This window comes from Blennius ocellaris (genome assembly GCF_963422515.1).
Source record: "Blennius ocellaris genome assembly, chromosome: 7".
Classification (NCBI taxonomy): Eukaryota; Metazoa; Chordata; class Actinopteri; order Blenniiformes; family Blenniidae; genus Blennius; species Blennius ocellaris.
The window spans coordinates 26,875,272-26,893,706 of NC_137656.1; the positions used below are offsets into that span (position 1 = coordinate 26,875,272).

Consider the following 18,435-nt stretch of genomic DNA (forward strand, 5'->3'; position numbering starts at 1 on the left):
CCTGGAACTCTGTTCATGTCATTTTCATATATTTACCCAAACTGTTTAAGAACTTCGACATGAAGAGTTTATCACCATGGTAACTGTTTTACAATATTCAGAAACAGTTTTCAATCTATTTTAGCTGTTTGAGGTTTATAGTGTTATTTAATGCATTTCAACTATTCTGCACTTCTCCTCTGTTATTGTTTTTAAGTAGGTAAACCTCTTTTAAGCTGTTTTAGTGATATTATCTGTTTTGAGCCTATTACACTGCTTCAGCCATTGATGTGCCGTTTTGGAAGTTGATGCTGTTCAGACAGATTTGTGGTTTTAGCTATTTGCATCGAGTTTGAACTATATGAGCCATTTTTGCAGTTTAGCACTTCTTTCAGAGTGTTGTAGTGACCGACTTCTCCTCTTAGCAAACCGGCAGCACTGGCAGTGAAAGCCAGTTTTGACATGTGGACTAAAAGCAAGGTTGGTGTTGTGAGGTTGGAGTCCTTCAGAGTGAAAGGTCAAAGGTCTTCAATCATGAGTTGTTGGTCATTTCAGCTGCAACCTCAAATAGGCTCTGACAAAGAGCTTTTCGAACAGTTTATGTCAACTGAAGCAGAAAGTTTTACCACGTGAGTCTGAAAGCATCAGCGGTGAAGCAGGACGACGAGTGAAGGATTGCTGGAGGCTACTAGACTGCTGGCGGTGGCTACAAGACTGCTGACGGTGGCTACGAGACTGCTGAATGTGGGTCGGGGATGTTGGATGTAAACGGGCTGCTCCTGGTTGGGGGGGGTGGGTTGGGCTCGGTGGGGTGGGGGTGTTAGATGTAAACGGGCTGCTCCTGGGCCGTCAGAAGCCGGTACATGGCCGCAGGCATCGTCTTCATGTGAATCTGTGACAGAAACAAACAGCAGCTCAATGAACATCAGAAGACGTCTTGGCAGCAAAAGAGCACATTCCTCTTTATCCCTGTGTGACAAGCGGATGGACTGTGCTTCGATAATAACTCTTTATTTATTTATCCCTATTTATCACTACTAATTTATGTCTTCATCTCTGCAGAAATGAGGCCCTCTTGGCACAGTGTTTCACGTGACAACACCGAGTCTGTTAAAGACATGGTTGTTTCCACACTGACACCATATCGTTAGTCTGCTGGGCCACAGGAGGTTGCTGTTGATTGATTTTTTAATGAAACCACACAGACGTGTGTGCAGAGAACAAAACGCCAGGAACTTGAACAAAATGGAGAGAAGCCACATTCACGTGGCCTGATGAGGAATCGGATGCTATCAGGGACAGTCTCAACTGTTAAACTACTGATATGATCTAGAGAATGGAGAATACCACCACCAGTCAAAGCACTGGGGGGGCGGCCATGTTGGTTTACTGGAGCAGGAACTATTCACCACTGGGGGGAGGGTGATTTTGAAGTCAGTGCGCTCTGTAGCTCCGTCAGTCCACTGCTGTGAAAGAAATGTTTCATTATGGGAGACGGGTAAAAACCTGACGATGCAGTTGATCAGAACACCGGTGTCGTGAAAACGGAGCCAAAAGTGGAGACACATTTGTGGAAACACTGGTACTGGTTGTAAACAAGGCCTCGCGGTCTTCCTGCCACACCACTGGGTGCTCAGCTTTATTTGAATCATAGTTTATGAAACCAAAATGATCCAGATCACTGAATCCAGCTGTTCCAGTTGCTTCCATCTTCACAGATCAATCATTTTCCCCAGAACTGTTGATAACTCTGCTCATAACTATAAATAACTGTTGAAAACTGCTAATAACTGTTAATAAGTGTCAAAAACTGTAAATAACTGTTAAAAACTGATCACTCTGAGATGAAGGTCACGCTGCCCCCTGCAGGCAGTCAAGGTTCACCAGCAGGTGATCAGGTCTCACCTCTCCCACCGCGCTGGACAGGATGTGGACGATCTTCTCGTGGGGCGTGGCCACCACGCTCTGGCTGTTGATCTCAATGATGCGGTGGCCCACCCTGACTCCGCCCCTTTCGGCGATGCCCCCCCGCATCAGGCTGCAGATCTGGTGGGAACACGTCAGCTATCGTAAAGCGTAATAATCTCTGGAAAGAGTCAGGTCAGAACCACGGTACTACCCACAATGCCATTCTGCACGCTGAAGCCCAGCTGGTAGCGCAGGTCTGGCCTCCTGATGAGGACGGTGGTCACCGGGGGACATCTGACGATGTTCAGCTTGATCCCAGCCAGGTTCTTAAGACCCTGAGGGGCAGAGAGACACGGTCCTCAGTTGGACTCCTTCTTACTGGCAGTGGAGACAATGACGAGGACGGCACGATGGAGACGACAGAGATGACAGCATGACAGAGACGACAGCGTGACAAAGACGATGGAGAGGACGGCACCATAGAGACAATGGCACGACAGAGACAGTGGAGATGACAGAGATGACGGCATGACGGAAACGACAGTGATGACAGCAAGACGGAGACAATGGAGATGATGGAGATGATGGCACAGCGGAGACAATGAAGATGACGGCAAGACGGATACGACAGATATGATGCCAGAACAGAGACGACGGCACGACAGAGACAATGGCATGACGGCACGACGAAGACAACAGAGATCAAAGCATGACAGATACAACAGATGATGGCGCCACAGAGATGATGGCACGATGGAGACAAACAGAGACGACAGATGACGGCACTGGAAAACGACGCCACGGCCATACCTTAATGATGCTCTGACAGGTGGACAGAGGCAGTCCCACCAGACTGGTTCCATTGATGGACATGATCTGGTCCCCGATGTTCAGCCTGCCGGAACGTTCCGCCGGACCGCCGTGCATCATGTTGGCGATGATGACGGTGGGCAGGATGGAACCCCAGCCGCTCTCCACGATGACCACGCCCAGAATCTCACCCTTTCCTTTCTCCACAAACACCTGAGAAGATAAAGTCAGTGATTTAAAATTGAGTAGTTATTTTACATTTAGCTACATTATGCTGATGTAGCCCTCGGTGAAAATGAGTTTGACACCCCTGTTGTAGAGGAAGGGTCTGAGGTCAAACAGGAGCAGTCTGAGGTCATAGAGAAACAGTTTGAGGTCATAGAGAAAGTGTCTGATGTCGTAGAGGAACAGTCTGAGGCTGTAGAGGAACAGTCTGAGATACTCGGTCATAGGGGAACAGTTTGAGGTTGTAGGTCGTAGAGGAACAGTCTGAGATACTTGGTCATAGCAGAACAGTTTGAAGTTGTAGGTTGTAGAGGAACAGTCTGAGGTCATAGTGGAACAATCTGAGGCCGTAGAGAAACAGTCTGAGGTCGTAGGCGGGCGTCTCTGACACACTGGCCCTGAAGCGGAGCAACAGAAGGTCCACTAACATCCTTGCAGTTCTCTGACTTGGAGAAGTGCACCAGGTCATCGTTGTACATGTCCTGGGTGTTGAGCAGGTCGCTGTACTCCTTCTGGCTCAGGTCGTCCGGGTTGATACCGTTGGCCCGGAGGAACTCTTGGTACGCCACACTGAAGGCCTGACCGATGGACTGGGCGATTAGCTGGGCCTGGGAGACACGGGGCACGGTTGTTCTCTGGGTTCTGCTCTTTGTGTTGGAACATGCTGTGGTCACACTCACGTCCTCCGACTCAAACACATGGCAGATCATCTTGTACTGATGCTTGCTGTCTTGACCCGGGTCTGAGGCCTCCGTGTCCTCCTGAGAGTCTGGTCGAGGCATCCGGCGCCGGGCCATCAGGACCACGATGTCCCCGATGTCAGCGATGTAAGAGATGGTCCGCAAAGGGTGGTCCATCATGGTTTCCTGAAAGGTTCAAGGTATTCATTATGGTTTCCACATGCAGACCAAAGCGGCGGAGCGGCGCAGATTGACGAGGCGGCGTAAAACCGGGGTTCATGAGTCTCAAAACAAACAGCAGTTTACATAGTTATGGCCGTGATGAGGCAGAGGTAGAGCGTGGAGAGGCAGAGGCAAAGTGTGGTGAGGCAGAGTGTGGTGAGGCTGATCGTGGTGAGGCAGATGCAAAGTGTGGTGAGGCAGAGGCAAAGTGTGGTGAGGCAGAGGCAAAGTGTGGTGAGGCAGAGGCAAAGTGTGGTGAGGCAGAGGTAAAGTGTGGTGAGGCAGAGGCAAAGTGTGGTGAGGCGGAGGCAGAGTGTATTGAGGCAAAGTGTGGTGAGGCAGAGTGTGGTGAGGCAGATGCAAAGTGTGGTGAGGCAGAGGTAAAGTGTGGTGAGGCAGAGTGTGGAGAGGCAGAGGCAAAGTGTGGTGAGGTGTAGGCAGAGCGTGTTGAGGCAGAGCGTGGTGATGCATAGCATTGTGAGGCAGAGCGTGGTGAGGCAGACCATAGTGAGGCCGAGCCTGGTGATGCAGAGCATGGTGAGGCAGAGTGTGGTGAGGCATAGCACGGTGAGGCAGAGTGTGGTGAGGCAGAGCATGGTGAGGCAGGGTGTGGTGAGGCAGAGCATGGTGAGGCAGAGCATGGTGAGGCAGAGTGTGGTGAGGCAGAGCATGGTGATGCAGAGCATGGTGAGGCAGAGTGCGGTGAGGCAGAGCATGGTGAGGTGCAGCGTGACGAGGCAGAGCAGCACCTGGGAGTCCGCGTTGAGCACTTTGATTCTCTGTGTAGAAATGAAGAGGTCCACCTCAGTCATGGGCTGAAGCTCACCTTCAGGGGCCTACACACACACACACACACACACACACACACACACACACACACACACACACACACACACACACACACACACACACACACACACACAGAGGGTCATGTCATCATGTAATATTGTGATTGTTAGAGCACAGTAACATGAACAAGAAGTAGTCTCCAGTGAAGAGCAGGAAAGTTCAGGAGTACTGATCCAAATGAATGGAAGAGTCTTTAGAAAGCTACGACAGTAACTGTAAACAGGTGCAAGCATTAGATATTACGGTCATCAAAAAAACCCACTCCCTGTCATCAAAAGCAAAGCGGCTCAATGAGACGCCATGACAGTGAAACTGGGCTCAAGCTACTCTTGTTTTAAAGTCAGACTGGGGTAATCAGAACTTTACAGTTTTTTTTAGTTTAGACAGCAAGAAACCTGCTCAGTGGCCCGGATGCGTTTCTTGCTCGTTTTCATTGCTTCATTCTTGACTAACCATCACAGTTGGTCTCAAATATCATGAAAGGTTTCAAAGAACTAAATATAAATTAACAAAACAATAAGCTCCGCCTCCGGAGGCAGAGCTTATTGTTTTGCTCACACACACACACACACACACACACACACACACACACACACACACACACACACACACACACACACACACACACACACACACACACACACACACACACACACACACAAAACAAGGCAGTAACATGACGTGGAATGGCTAAAATCATAACAAAGGACAAACCTTCTTCCTGTTCTGGGCCGTCTGCAGCGCCACATGGAACAGAGCAGAGAGGAGAGGCAGAGGTGAGAGCAATTATTGATCCCTGGAGCAGTGGAGATGTATTGATCACAAGAAGTCTGCAGGGTTCACTGGAGCTGATCAGATTAATTTGTGGACTTTGATACTGTATGTAATGTTGGTATTTTAAAACATAAAACGTTTGGATGGCTTTCTGATATTTAAGGCTGATTTAAGCTGGATGTTAAATATGCATGTGGTGTAAAAAAAAAAAAAAAAAAAAAAAAGCCTTAAGCAGTACCACAAGTAGGCACAAGGGGCAGCATTCAGATCAAAAGCAAAAGGAAATTTGAGAGGCAGTTTTCCAATTCTTAGAACGCCAGTGTGAACTCTCATAAGTCATGAGTAGGCATGCCAACTACTGGCAGGACATCCTCAGAAGTGAGGATGTCCTCCGCTATCTCTTGCCAAATGCATTATGGGTAATTTGTCTTCCCAAGTATGGACAGGATGGGTATTGGGAAAACGGCCTATGACTTGCTGTTGCGCCTTCTTTCTGAACATGGCAGCAGCGTGACCTCCTGCCCTCCCGTGGCAGCAACACCTTGACTTCCTGCTTCTCTTAGCATTCGGCAGGATATTGATTGACAGACATTGGAGACATAAAGGTACAATGGCAGTGATGCTCCACTTTGGGAAGCACAAGTAACTGTTTCATGTGGACATTAAGCATAAATGAGCCTTAATAGAAACCCCATCAGGTCTGTTCCTGTGTCGTTATCCTCATCTTCAGAATTCTATCTAACCTTTATTTTCACTTTATGTGTTAAAAATACCTTAAAATAGGCACAGGTAGGGATGTATGTCACATGGCTAGAACTCAGGAATGTCCGTCACATGGCTACAACTCAGGGATGTACGTCACATGGCTACAACTCAGGGATGTACGTCACATGGCTAGAACTCGGGGATGTATGTCACATGACTAGATTTCAGGAATGTATGTCACATGACTAGATTTCAGGGATGTACAGTATGTCACATGGCTAGAACTCATGGATGTCCGTCACATGGCTAGAACTCGGGGATGTATGTCACATGACTAGAACTCAAGGATGTACGTCACATGACTAGAACTCATGGATGTACGTCACATGGCTAGAACTCATGGACGTACGTCAAATGGGTACAACTCAGGGATGTACATCACATGACTAGAACTCTGGGATGTATGTCACGTGACTAGAACTCTGGGATGTATGTCACATGGCTAGAACTCATGGACGTACGTCACATGGCTAGAACTCATGGACGTACGTCAAATGGGTACAACTCAGGGATGTACATCACATGACTAGAACTCAAGGATGTACGTCACGTGACTAGAACTCAGGGATGTATGTCACATGACTAGAACTCAGGAATGTATGTCACGTGACTAGAACTCAGGGATGTATGTCACATGACTAGAACTCAGGAATGTATGTCACATGACTAGAACTCAGGGATGTATGTCACGTGACTAGAACTCAGGGATGTATGTCACGTGACTAGAACTCAGGGATGTATGTCACGTGACTAGAACTCGGGGATGTATGTCACATGGCTAGAACTCATGGACGTACGTCAAATGGGTACAACTCAGGGATGTACATCACATGACTAGAACTCTGGGATGTATGTCACGTGACTAGAACTCTGGGATGTATGTCACATGGCTAGAACTCATGGACGTACGTCAAATGGGTACAACTCAGGAATGTATGTCACATGACTAGAACTCAGGGATGTATGTCACATGACTAGAACTCAGGAATGTATGTCACGTGACTAGAACTCAGGGATGTATGTCACGTGACTAGAACTCAGGGATGTACGTCACGTGACTAGAACTCAGGGATGTACGTCACGTGACTAGAACTCAGGAATGTATGTCACATGACTAGAACTCAGGGATGTATGTCACGTGACTAGAACTCAGGGATGTATGTCACGTGACTAGAACTCGGGGATGTATGTCACATGAGGAGAGGTCCTCCATGTTGGGTTTGACCTGGTCCTGGTAGCTCGTTATCGAATATTTTCTCCTATAAATATATAACTTGTATTGTACTGTATTGTATTGTGCTTATACGTATATAACTTGTCCTTTTCCAATGGTTGGTCCTTGGATGGATGAATAGATGATCCTCGTCAAGACAGATCAATGGATGAAAGTCGTGACGATGGACGGATGGATTAACGTAGCGAGGACAGATGAATGGATGAATGAGCAGTGAGTCAGCTGCTCAGTGAAATCGTTTCGCAGAAACATTATGTTCACTGAAAGAGGAATACCTGGTGACAGCTCCAGGAAAGTAACACCATGTGCTTAATGTGTGAATGTGTGATTATGGTCTGGAGCCAAAACACACAAGGACCTGAGCAGGTGTTTGCACTATGGTACCGTCACACCTTCAGTAAGACTCCTGTGAATCTGCATCAGCGTGTCGCGCGCTCTTTATTCACCTCACAGTGGAGTAACTGCACCATCGTGTGGTACAGAGGGAGACTCACACGGGCTGGACCTCCATTGAATTACTTAACAGAATGTTTGATTACAGGAAATGATGGATTATTCAACATTAACAGATTTGAAGTGCTTTACAATTTCCACCTTTTAAAATATTCCCAAAATATTTGGTCATTTATTTATTTAATTTGATGTGTAGAGAAAAAAACTTGTGCTGAAACCTATTAACTGGAGTGAATTTACAGAATAAATTTGACTGTAAAATGAAGCTTGAATCAGTGTTTGATTCGGCACTGATTTAAACACAAAATGCTGAGATATGCAGAATGTGATTTAACGAACGGTAGTTCTACAATCAATAGATTTCATCATGTTTCATCATGTGATCGCTTGTGTTTTCATGTTCATGCCTTCCAAATGGAGCTTGGCTGCATAGATTGTTTTTAAAACCAATCGTAGTTCATGGAAATAGTTTTCAAATGGCCGTGGGACAAAATACCAGAAGCAAGAAAGCACAAAAATCATGGAAAAAATACAAAACACCCCAAAATGATCCACTTCCAAAACTACAGGTGATTCATATTGTATGAAAATACCTTAAATAGCTGAATGAGTAATGTTTACATTTCCCTTGGTTTATTGCATATTAAGAAAATTGTAAAAGGAGTTTTGGTTTGAAACAGGGATTGTTTAGATGTGAAGGGGATGTTAGGCTGCAGAACAACGATGTAAACAACAAGAGAGCCTCGTCTGAACCACAGAACAAAGCAGAAAACATGTCAGGCCCTGGTCCATGTTGATGCAATGCACAGGTTTTTACTAAAGGCAAAGAAATGGAGCATCACCAGAACAACTGAATATAAATGTCATGAACCAGCAGCTGAAGATAAAGGATTTGGCAGTCGGTTGCTGACACACTGCCAGGTTATAGACGGTGAGCTCACGCCACAACGCTTCCTGACACGGAGCCCCGGTCGGCAAAGTGGCGTCTCCACTGCAGCAGCAGACACACTGACAGTGATGTAGTTAGTCTGCCGAGCCACGGGGGGCGCTGTTGTTACTTTAAAGATATTTAGATAAGAATACAGGGTTAGGGTTTGATCACCTGGTGCTTTTTAACGTCTTCACATGTCGGAACAAATTGTAGACATATTGATGAAACAATGACGTCATAATACATCACTAAGATAAAACGAGACTCTAACCTGAACCGGCAGACCGCTGACCTGCATGTGTGTGTGTGTGTGTGTGTGTGTGTGTGTGTGTGTGTGTGTGTGTGTGTGTGTGTGTGAGTGTGTGTGTGTGTGCGGTCACCTTGATGCGGCTGACGGCCTCCTGTGCCTGCATCATGCGGACGTTCTTGGACGGTGTTTTGTCCGACAGCAGCTGAGTGGAGCCCAGGTAGTTTGCTGCGAAGATGATCCCATCGATCAGGTCCTCAGGGTCACAGGGGCCTGGAACTGAGGGCCACAGAAGGTCAAAAGGTCACCACCACAAATTAACACCACACCAGGCTGTCGAGTCCACAGAGTTTTGATTTGCATCTGGGAGTGGAACCTGAATCACAGAAGTGGGGGCGTTGTCTGACTGTCTGTATGACTGTCTGTCTGATTGTCTGTATGACTGTCTGTATCACTGCCTGTCTGATTGTCTGTATGACTGTCTGTCGGATTGTCTGTATGACTGTCTGTCTGATTGTCTGTATGACTGTCTGTATGACTGTCTGTCCGATTGTCTGTATGACTCTGTCTGATTGTCTGTATGACTGTCTGTATGACTGTCTGTCTGATTGTCTGAACAAGAACAGAAGTATTAAGCGGGTGGAAGCCAGAGGATGGCTCCCCAGCTGTGGTCCAGTTATAGTCCAGTTAAAGTACAAATGTAGTCCAGCTATAGTCCAGTTATAGTCCAGGTGTGGTCCAGTTATAGTCCAGCTGTGGTCCAGTTATAGTCCAGCTGTGGTCCAGTTTTAGTCCCACTGTGGTCCAGCTGTGGTCCAGTTATAGTCCCGCTGTGGTCCAGCTGTGGTCCAGTTATAGTACAAATGTAGTCCAGGTGTACAGATGTAGTCCAGTTATAGTCCAATAGTAGTCCAGGTGTGGTCCAGTTATAGTCCAGGTGTGGTCCAGCTATAGTCCAGCTGTGATCCAGCTGTGGTCCAGTTCTAGTCCCACTGTGGTCCAAGTAAATCAGTAAACTTTATTTAGATAGCGCTTTTTGCCACAAAGTGCTTCACAAAAGTAGATATATATAAAAGATCATGCGATCAGGTACAATGTTTAAAAAGCTTAAAATGCAGTGTCCAGGTGTGTTCCAGGTGTAGTCCAGGTGTTTTCTAAGTACAGTCCAGGTGTAGTACAGGTGTGTTCCAGGTGTGTTCCAGGTGTAGTCCAGGTGTTTTCCCAGTATAGTCCAGGTGTGGTCAGGTGTCGCACAGGTGTTTTCCCAGTATAGTCCAGGTGTGGTCCAGGTGTCGCACAGGTGTTTTCCAAGTATAGTCCAGGTGTGGTCAGGTGTAGTCCAGGTGTTTTCCAAGTATAGTCCAGGTGTGGTCAGGTGTAGTCCAGGTGTTTTCCCAGTATAGTCCAGGTGTGGTCAGGTGTCGCACAGGTGTTTTCCAAGTATAGTCCAGGTGTGGTCAGGTGTAGCACAGGTGTTTTCCCAGTATAGTCCAGGTGTGGTCCAGGTGTCGCACAGGTGTTTTCCAAGTATAGTCCAGGTGTGGTCAGGTGTAGTCCAGGTGTTTTCCCAGTATAGTCCAGGTGTGGTCCAGGTGTAGCACAGGTGTTTTCCCAGTATAGTCCAGGTGTGGTCCAGGTGTAGCACAGGTGTTTTCCCAGTATAGTCCAGGTGTGGTCCAGGTGTAGCACAGGTGTTTTCCCAGCATAGTCCAGGTGTGGTCCAGGTGTAGCACAGGTGTTTTCCCAGTGTTTCCCACGGACTTCATCCCAGCATGTTCAGGAGTCGCTATTAGCCTCTCTCTATACCTCTCTTCCTCTCTCTACCTCGCTCATCCCCTCTCTCGCTCTCTACTTCTCTCTACCCCTCGCTTTATCTCTCTCTACCACTCTATTTCTCTCCCCCCTCTCTCTCTACCTCTCTACTCTTTTCTACCTCTCTCTACCCGAACCAGTGTCTATATCCCTCCCCAATCTCTAATTATCTATCTATCTATCTATCTATCTATCTATCTATCTATCTATCTATCTATCTATCTATCTATCTATCTATCTATCTATCTATCTATCTATCTATCTATCTATCTATCTATCTATCTATCTATCTATCTATCTATCCTATCCTATCCTATCCTTTCCTCTCCTCTATCCTCTATCCTCTATTACCTCCCGCCTCTCTCTCTCCCTGTCTCTACCTCTCTATCATGTCTCTCCTCTCCTCTCCTCTCCTCTCCTCTCCTCTCCTCTCCTCTCCTCTCCTCTATCCTCTCACCCCAACTGGTCAGCAGAATGCCGCCACCTCTAAGTCTGGTTTCTTCCTGTTGGAGGGAGTTTTTCTTTCCACAGTCGCAACTAAACCTGCTTGCTCATGTGGATCCTTTGGGTTTTTGTCTTTTCTCTGTTAAAAGCACCAAGACATGACTGTGTTGTATATGGTGCTATATAAATAAAGTTGAAAGTATAGTCAATGTGTGGTCCAGGTGTAGTCCGACTGTGTTGCAGGGTTGGTCCAGGTGTGATCCAGGTATAGTCCAAGTGTGTTCCAGGTGTTGTCCAGGTGTGTTCCAGGTGTGTTCCAGATAAGGTTCAGGTATGTTCTAGATATATTCCAGGTGTGTTCCAGGTAAGGTCCACGTGTGTTCCACATATAGTCCAGGTGTTTTGTAGGTATGGTCCAGGTGTTTTGCAGGGATTGTTCAGGTGTGTTCAAGGTAAGGTCCAGGTGTGTTCCAGATATAGTCCAGGTGTGTTCCAGGTAAGGTCCACGTGTGTTCCAGATATAGTCCAGGTGTTTTGTAGGTATAGTCCAGGTGTTTTGCAGGTCAGGTCCAGGTGTGTTCCAGATATTGTCCAGGTGTGTTCCATGTATATTTAAGGTGTAATTAAGGGTCAGAAGCCCCCGGGTCTGAGCTTTTGACCACCCCTCACATCTCTCACTGTCCTTGTCTCAAAGTCCTTGTCTCCCTCCCTCTCCCTCCCTCCCTCTCTCTCTCTGTCTCTCTCTCTCTCTCTCTCCCTCCCTCCCTCTCTCTCTCTGTCTCTCTCTCTGTCATCTTGCAGTGGATTCCTTCCCTGTTTTCATCAACTAACCTCCAGCAGGTGCTCTACTTGTTCAACTCCGCTTCGCCTGTTCATCTCCACCTGTTCATTCTGCTCCACCTGTTCATTCTGCTCCACCTGTTCAGTTCAGCTCCGTCTGTTCAGTTCTGGTCCAGCTTTCCAGTGCTGCTACACCTGGCCAGTAGATTCTCCACTTGTCCAGTGGGTGGAGTAGCGCCACAGGATCAACGCTGATGCCTGAGCGTGACCTTTGACCCCCACAGCTCCCAGAGCACCGCCATTAAAGGTCAAATCAGAAATCCTCCCCAACATGAACAGTAGATGTTGAAATGGAATCTTTACAACAATTCCAGGAAAAACTGCTCATTGTGACAATGAGCGTTAAACAATTAATTACATTTTTCTTTCACAAAGATAAAAAACTAATCAATAAACAATTCCTCTGGGGTAAATAAAAAAAGACAATACAAATATGTATATATAAAAACCCACAACATGAGAATGCACAAAGTTTAAACCTTTAATTAAACAAGACCTGAGCTTTATGGCCTTTAAAGTGACACATTTTAAATTGAACACATTAAACAAGTTGTACAGCCCGAAAGCAAAGAGAAGAGAGAAGCCGTCCAGGACTCTTACTGAAGCAAGGACCTTCCAGGACCTTCACTTACCTTCTACATAGGTGGGGAAGGAAGCCAGGCTTCTTCTGCACTGTGGAAACAAACAAACAAACAAACACAGGTTGAGGTTTCTCTGCTGGAGTGTCGGCAGGGGGCGGAGCCAGAGCTGCAGCACCTCTTTACTGGAGGGGGAGTCCAGGTCCTCATCCTGCAGCAGCCTGCTGGAAGCCTCTGCTCCTGCAGCAGCAGGTCCTACAGCAGGAGGTCCTGGACCTGGAGATCCTGGACCTGGAGATGCTGGACCTGGAGACTGGACCAGAGCAGAGGACAGACATCAGTCAGACATCGGCACAGAGCGCCGTACCAGTCTACATCACAGCACTCTATATCACATCGCTCTGCACCACTCTACAGTGCACTGTCTCGAGCGACATCACACCGCTCACACTCTGCATTGTCTATAATGAGACCACTCTACATCGCACCACTCTACATCGTACCGCTCTATATTACACCACTCTACATCGCACTGCTCTATATCACACTGCTCTATATCACACCACTCTACATCGCACTGCTCTATATCACACCACTCTACATGGCACTGCTCTATATCACACACTACTCTACATCGCACTGCTCTATATCACACACCACTCTACATGGCACTGCTCTATATCACACACCACTCTACATCGCACTGCTCTATATCACACACCACTCTACATCGCACTGCTCTATATCACACACCACTCTACGTCGCACTGCTCTATATCACACTGCTCTATATCACACTACTCTACATCGCACTGCTCTATATCACACACCACTCTACATCGTACTGCTCTAGATCACACTACTCTATATCTCGCTACTCTACATCGCACCGCTCTAGATCACACTAGTCTATATCACACTACTCTACATCACACCGCTCTATATCACACACCACTCTGCGTCGCACTGCTCTATATCACACTACTCTACATCGCACTGCTCTATATCACACACCACTCTACATCGCACTGCTCTAGATCACACTACTCTATATCACACTACTCTACATCGCACCACTCTATATCACACACCACTCTACGTCGCACTGCTCTATATCACACTACTCTACATCGCACCGCTCTATATCACACAACTCTACATCGCACCGCTCTATATCACACCACTCTACGTCGCACTGCTCTATATCACACCACTCTACGTCGCACTGCTCTATATCACACTACTCTACATCGCACCGCTCTATATCACACACTACTCCACATCGCACCACTCTATATCACACAGGTCTATATGACATTTCAGAATATTAAATTCTATATTCTCATGTTTGATGGCTTTCAGTCACTCCATACCTTATCCTTTATTCCCCCATCATCCATCCTTTCATCATCCCTCATCTCTCCTTCCATGCTTCCAGCCATCATAATTAATCCCTCATCCGTCAATCTCTCATTCATCACCATTCATCATTCATTCCTCCACCATCCATCCCTCCCTCCCTCTTATAAATAATTTAAAGACGTTCAGGTGGAGAGGGATTTTTGACGATCCTGTTTCTTGTAATTCGATCCCTTTGTGTCGGTTGAGTATCAAGAGTCACTAACAAGAGGAGACCTTTCCATCAGTGTAATTCATCCACTGCACTGGGTATTCATCCACTGGAAACAGTCTAAATCATCCACTGCACCAAGATTCCATTGATGAATGCTGATCTTCCACACATGGACGTAGAATCTGTTTTTATGTATGAAGTTGTAGTAGTGGAGGTCACAGGCGACAGTGTGATAAAGGATAAAGGTGTAGTAGTGGAGGTCACAGGCTACAGTGTGATAAAGTATAAAGGTGTAGCAATAGAGGTCACAGGCTACAGTGTGATAAAGAATAAAGGTGTAGTAGTGGAGGTCACAGGCTACAGTGTGATAAAGAGTAAAGGTGTAGTAGTGGAGGTCACAGGCTACAGTGTGATAAAGGATAAAGGTGTAGTAGTGGAGGTCACAGGCTACAGTGTGATAAAGGATAAAGGTGTAGTAGTGGAGGTCACAGGCTACAGTGTGATAAAGATGTAGTAGTGGAGGTCACAGGCTACAGTGTGATAAAGAATTAAGGTGTAGTAGTGGAGGTCAAAGGCTACAGTGTGATAAAGAATAAAGGTGTAGTAGTGGAGGTCAAAGGCTACAGTGTGATAAAGAATAAAGGTGTAGTAGTGGAGGTCAAAGGCTACAGTGTGACAAAGAATAAAGGTGTAGTAGTGGAGGTCAAAGGCTACAGTGTGATAAAGGATAAAGGTGTAGTAATAGAGGTCACAGGCTACAGTGTGATAAAGAATAAAGGTGTAGTAGTGGAGGTCAAAGGCTACAGTGTGATAAAGAATAAAGGTGTAGTAGTGGAGGTCAAAGGCTACAGTGTGATAAGGAATAAAGGTGTTGTAGTGGAGGTTAAAGGCTACAGTGCAATAAAGAATAAAGGTGTAGTAGTGGAGGTCACAGGCTACAGTGTGATAAAGGATAAAGGTGTAGTAGTGGAGGTCACAGGCTACAGTGTGATAAGGATAAAGGTGTAGTAGTGGAGGTCACAGGCTACAGTGTGATAAAGGATAAAGGTGTAGTAATAGAGGCCACAGGCTACAGTGTGATAAAGGATAAAGGTGTAGTAACAGAGGTCACAGGCTACAGTGTGATAAATGATAAAGGTGTAGTAATAGAGGTCACAGGCTACAGTGTGATAAAGGATAAAGGTGTAGTAATAGAGGTCACAGGCTACAGTGTGATAAACGATAAAGGTGTAGTAGTGGAGATCACAGGCTACAGTGTCATAAAGGATAAAGGTGTAGTAGTGGAGGTGACAGGCTACAGTGTGATAAAGGTGTAGTAGTGGAGGTGACAGGCTACAGTGTGATAAAGGTGTAGTAGTGGAGGTCACAGGCTACAGTGTGATAAAGGATAAAGGTGTAGTAGTGGAGGTCACAGGCGACAGTGTGATAAAGGATAAAGGTGTAGTAGTGGAGGTCACAGGCTACAGTGTGATAAAGTATAAAGGTGTAGCAATAGAGGTCACAGGCTACAGTGTGATAAAGGATAAAGGTGTAGTAGTGGAGGTCACAGGCTACAGTGTGATAAAGAATAAAGGTGTAGTAGTGGAGGTCACAGGCTACAGTGTGATAAAGGATAAAGGTGTAGTAGTGGAGGTCACAGGCTACAGTGTGATAAAGGATAAAGGTGTAGTAGTGGAGGTCACAGGCTACAGTGTGATAAAGGATAAAGGTGTAGTAGTGGAGGTGACAGGCTACAGTGTGATAAAGGTGTAGTAGTGGAGGTCACAGGCTACAGTGTGATAAAGAATAAAGGTGTAGTAGTGGAGGTCACAGGCTACAGTGTGATAAAGGATAAAGGTGTAGTAGTGGAGGTGACAGGCTACAGTGTGATAAAGATGTAGTAGTGGAGGTCACAGGCTACAGTGTGATAAAGGATAAAGGTGTAGTAGTGGAGGTCACAGGCTACAGTGTGATAAAGGATAAAGGTGTAGTAGTGGAGGTCACAGGCTACAGTGTGATAAAGGTCCTTCAGTTCACTGAGGGTTTGAACAAAGGCTGAGAAGAACAAGTGAACCCATAAAGTGAACATCAGCAACGGTTCCTCAAGTAAACAAAACACAGTGATCTTATTAAGACAAGTTCAATCTGCTGACTTGGCTCATTCTTCAAGTTTTCATCTAAAGAATCAAAAATCACTCAAGTGCTGCCAAAGCTGCGCACCTTGTTTTCATCCTGCCTTTGGTTATGTTGCTCCTGCAGCTCCTGCTGACCCTGTTGCTCCTGCTGCTCCTCCAGCTTCTCCAGCTGATACATCCAGAAGTTTTCCATGGCTTCAGACGCCTCCAGACACAACCAACCCTCTAGAGGAGCTCAGATCAGCTGTTGTGGTGCTGCTGCGCCACACACCTGAGCTTCACCCTCTGCGCCACACACCTGAGCGTCAGAGGCTCAGGTGACACATATCAGGATTCATGAGCTCATCAAAAGCCAACTCAATGAGGTGACGTCTTGTTTTCAGACCAACTGATTACAGGACACGTTGATCTAAAGGTCGCCTTTGAAGCAGGACTGACCTTATGGGGGTGTGAACAGTGTTTCTGTCACACAATAAATTATTGAACTGCTCTGCTCATCACCGTTCTCTCTCTTTCACTGAATAAATCATTGGCTGTCACCGTGGTAACAGACTGAACAGAACCAGCTGGCTGTCACCATGGTAACAGACTGTTAACAGGTTGGTGGTGGTCAGAGGGTGAATGTAGTGAGAGAGTGGTGGTCAGAGGGTGAATGTAGTGAGAGAGTGGTGGTCAGAGGGTGAATGTAGTGAGAGAGTGAGTGGTTGGTGGTGGTCAGAGGGTGAATGTAGTGAGAGAGTGAGTCGTTGGTGGTGGTCAGAGGGTGAATGTAGTGAGAGAGTGAGTGGTTGGTGGTGGTCAGAGGGTGAATGTAGTGAGAGAGTGAGTGGTTGGTGGTGGTCAGAGGGTGAATGTAGTGAGAGAGAGAGTGGTTGGTGGTGGTCAGAGGGTGAATGTAGTGAGAGAGTGAGTGGTTGGTGGTGGTCAGAGGGTGAATGTAGTGAGAGAGTGAGTGGTTGGTGGTGGTCAGAGGGTGAATGTAGTGAGAGAGTGAGTCATTGGTGGTGGTCAGAGGGTGAATGTAGTGAGAGAGTGAGTGGTTGGTGGTGGTCAGAGGGTGAATGTAGTGAGAGAGTGAGTGGTTGGTGGTGGTCAGAGGGTGAATGTAGTGAGCGAGTGAGTGGTTGGTGGTGGTCAGAGGGTGAATGGAGTGAGCGAGTGAGTGGTTGGTGGTGGTCAGAGCGTGAATGTTGTGAGAGAGTGAGTGGTTGGTGGTGGTCAGAGGGTGAATGTAGTGAGAGAGAGTGGTTGGTGGTGGTCAGAGGGTGAATGTAGTGAGAGAGTGAGTGGTTGGTGGTGGTCAGAGGGTGAATGTAGTGAGAGAGTGAGTGGTTGGTGGTGGTCAGAGGGTGAATGTTGTGAGAGAGTGAGTGGTTGGTGGTGGTCAGAGCGTGAATGTTGTGAGAGAGTGAGTGGTTGGTGGTGGTCAGAGGGTGAATGTAGTGAGAGAGAGAGTGGTTGGTGGTGGTCAGAGGGTGAATGTAGTGAGAGAGTGAGTGGTTGGTGGTGGTCAGAGCGTGAATGTTGTGAGAGAGTGAGTGGTTGGTGGTGGTCAGAGCGTGAATGTTGTGAGAGAGTGAGTGGTTGGTGGTGGTCAGAGGGTGAATGTAGTGAGAGAGTGAGTGGTTGGTGGTGGTCAGAGGGTGAATGTTGTGAGAGAGTGAGTGGTTGGTGGTGGTCAGAGGGTGAATGTAGTGAGAGAGTGAGTGGTTGGTGGTGGTCAGAGCGTGAATGTTGTGAGAGAGTGAGTGGTTGGTGGTGGTCAGAGCGTGAATGTTGTGAGAGAGTGAGTGGTTGGTGGTGGTCAGAGGGTGAATGTAGTGAGAGAGTGAGTGGTTGGTGGTGGTCAGAGCGTGAATGTTGTGAGAGAGTGAGTGGTTGGTGGTGGTCAGAGGGTGAATGTAGTGAGAGAGTGAGTGGTTGGTGGTGATTAGATTGTGAATGTAATGAGAGAGTGAGTGGTTGGTGGTGTTCAGATTAGCAGCCTCTCCTCTGTC

At 46.8% G+C, this 18,435-nt stretch overlaps 1 protein-coding gene across 1 annotated transcript in view; it reads right to left on the reverse strand.

The window, feature by feature from the left end:
* Positions 1-799: 799 nt before the first annotated feature.
* apba1a (amyloid beta (A4) precursor protein-binding, family A, member 1a) overlaps positions 800-18,435 on the reverse strand; it is a gene marked incomplete at both ends in the record, with an annotated part of 31,015 nt that continues 13,379 nt past the window's right edge. Inside the window, 11 exons of the mRNA XM_080499224.1 lie at positions 800-871; positions 1,885-2,025; positions 2,103-2,222; positions 2,698-2,910; positions 3,351-3,530; positions 3,603-3,788; positions 4,574-4,660; positions 5,388-5,408; positions 9,211-9,356; positions 12,806-12,845; positions 12,930-13,064. Of these exons, the coding sequence (XP_080355350.1) occupies positions 800-871; positions 1,885-2,025; positions 2,103-2,222; positions 2,698-2,910; positions 3,351-3,530; positions 3,603-3,788; positions 4,574-4,660; positions 5,388-5,408; positions 9,211-9,356; positions 12,806-12,845; positions 12,930-13,064 (1,341 nt within the window). The remainder of the gene's footprint in view (positions 872-1,884; positions 2,026-2,102; positions 2,223-2,697; positions 2,911-3,350; positions 3,531-3,602; positions 3,789-4,573; positions 4,661-5,387; positions 5,409-9,210; positions 9,357-12,805; positions 12,846-12,929; positions 13,065-18,435) is intronic.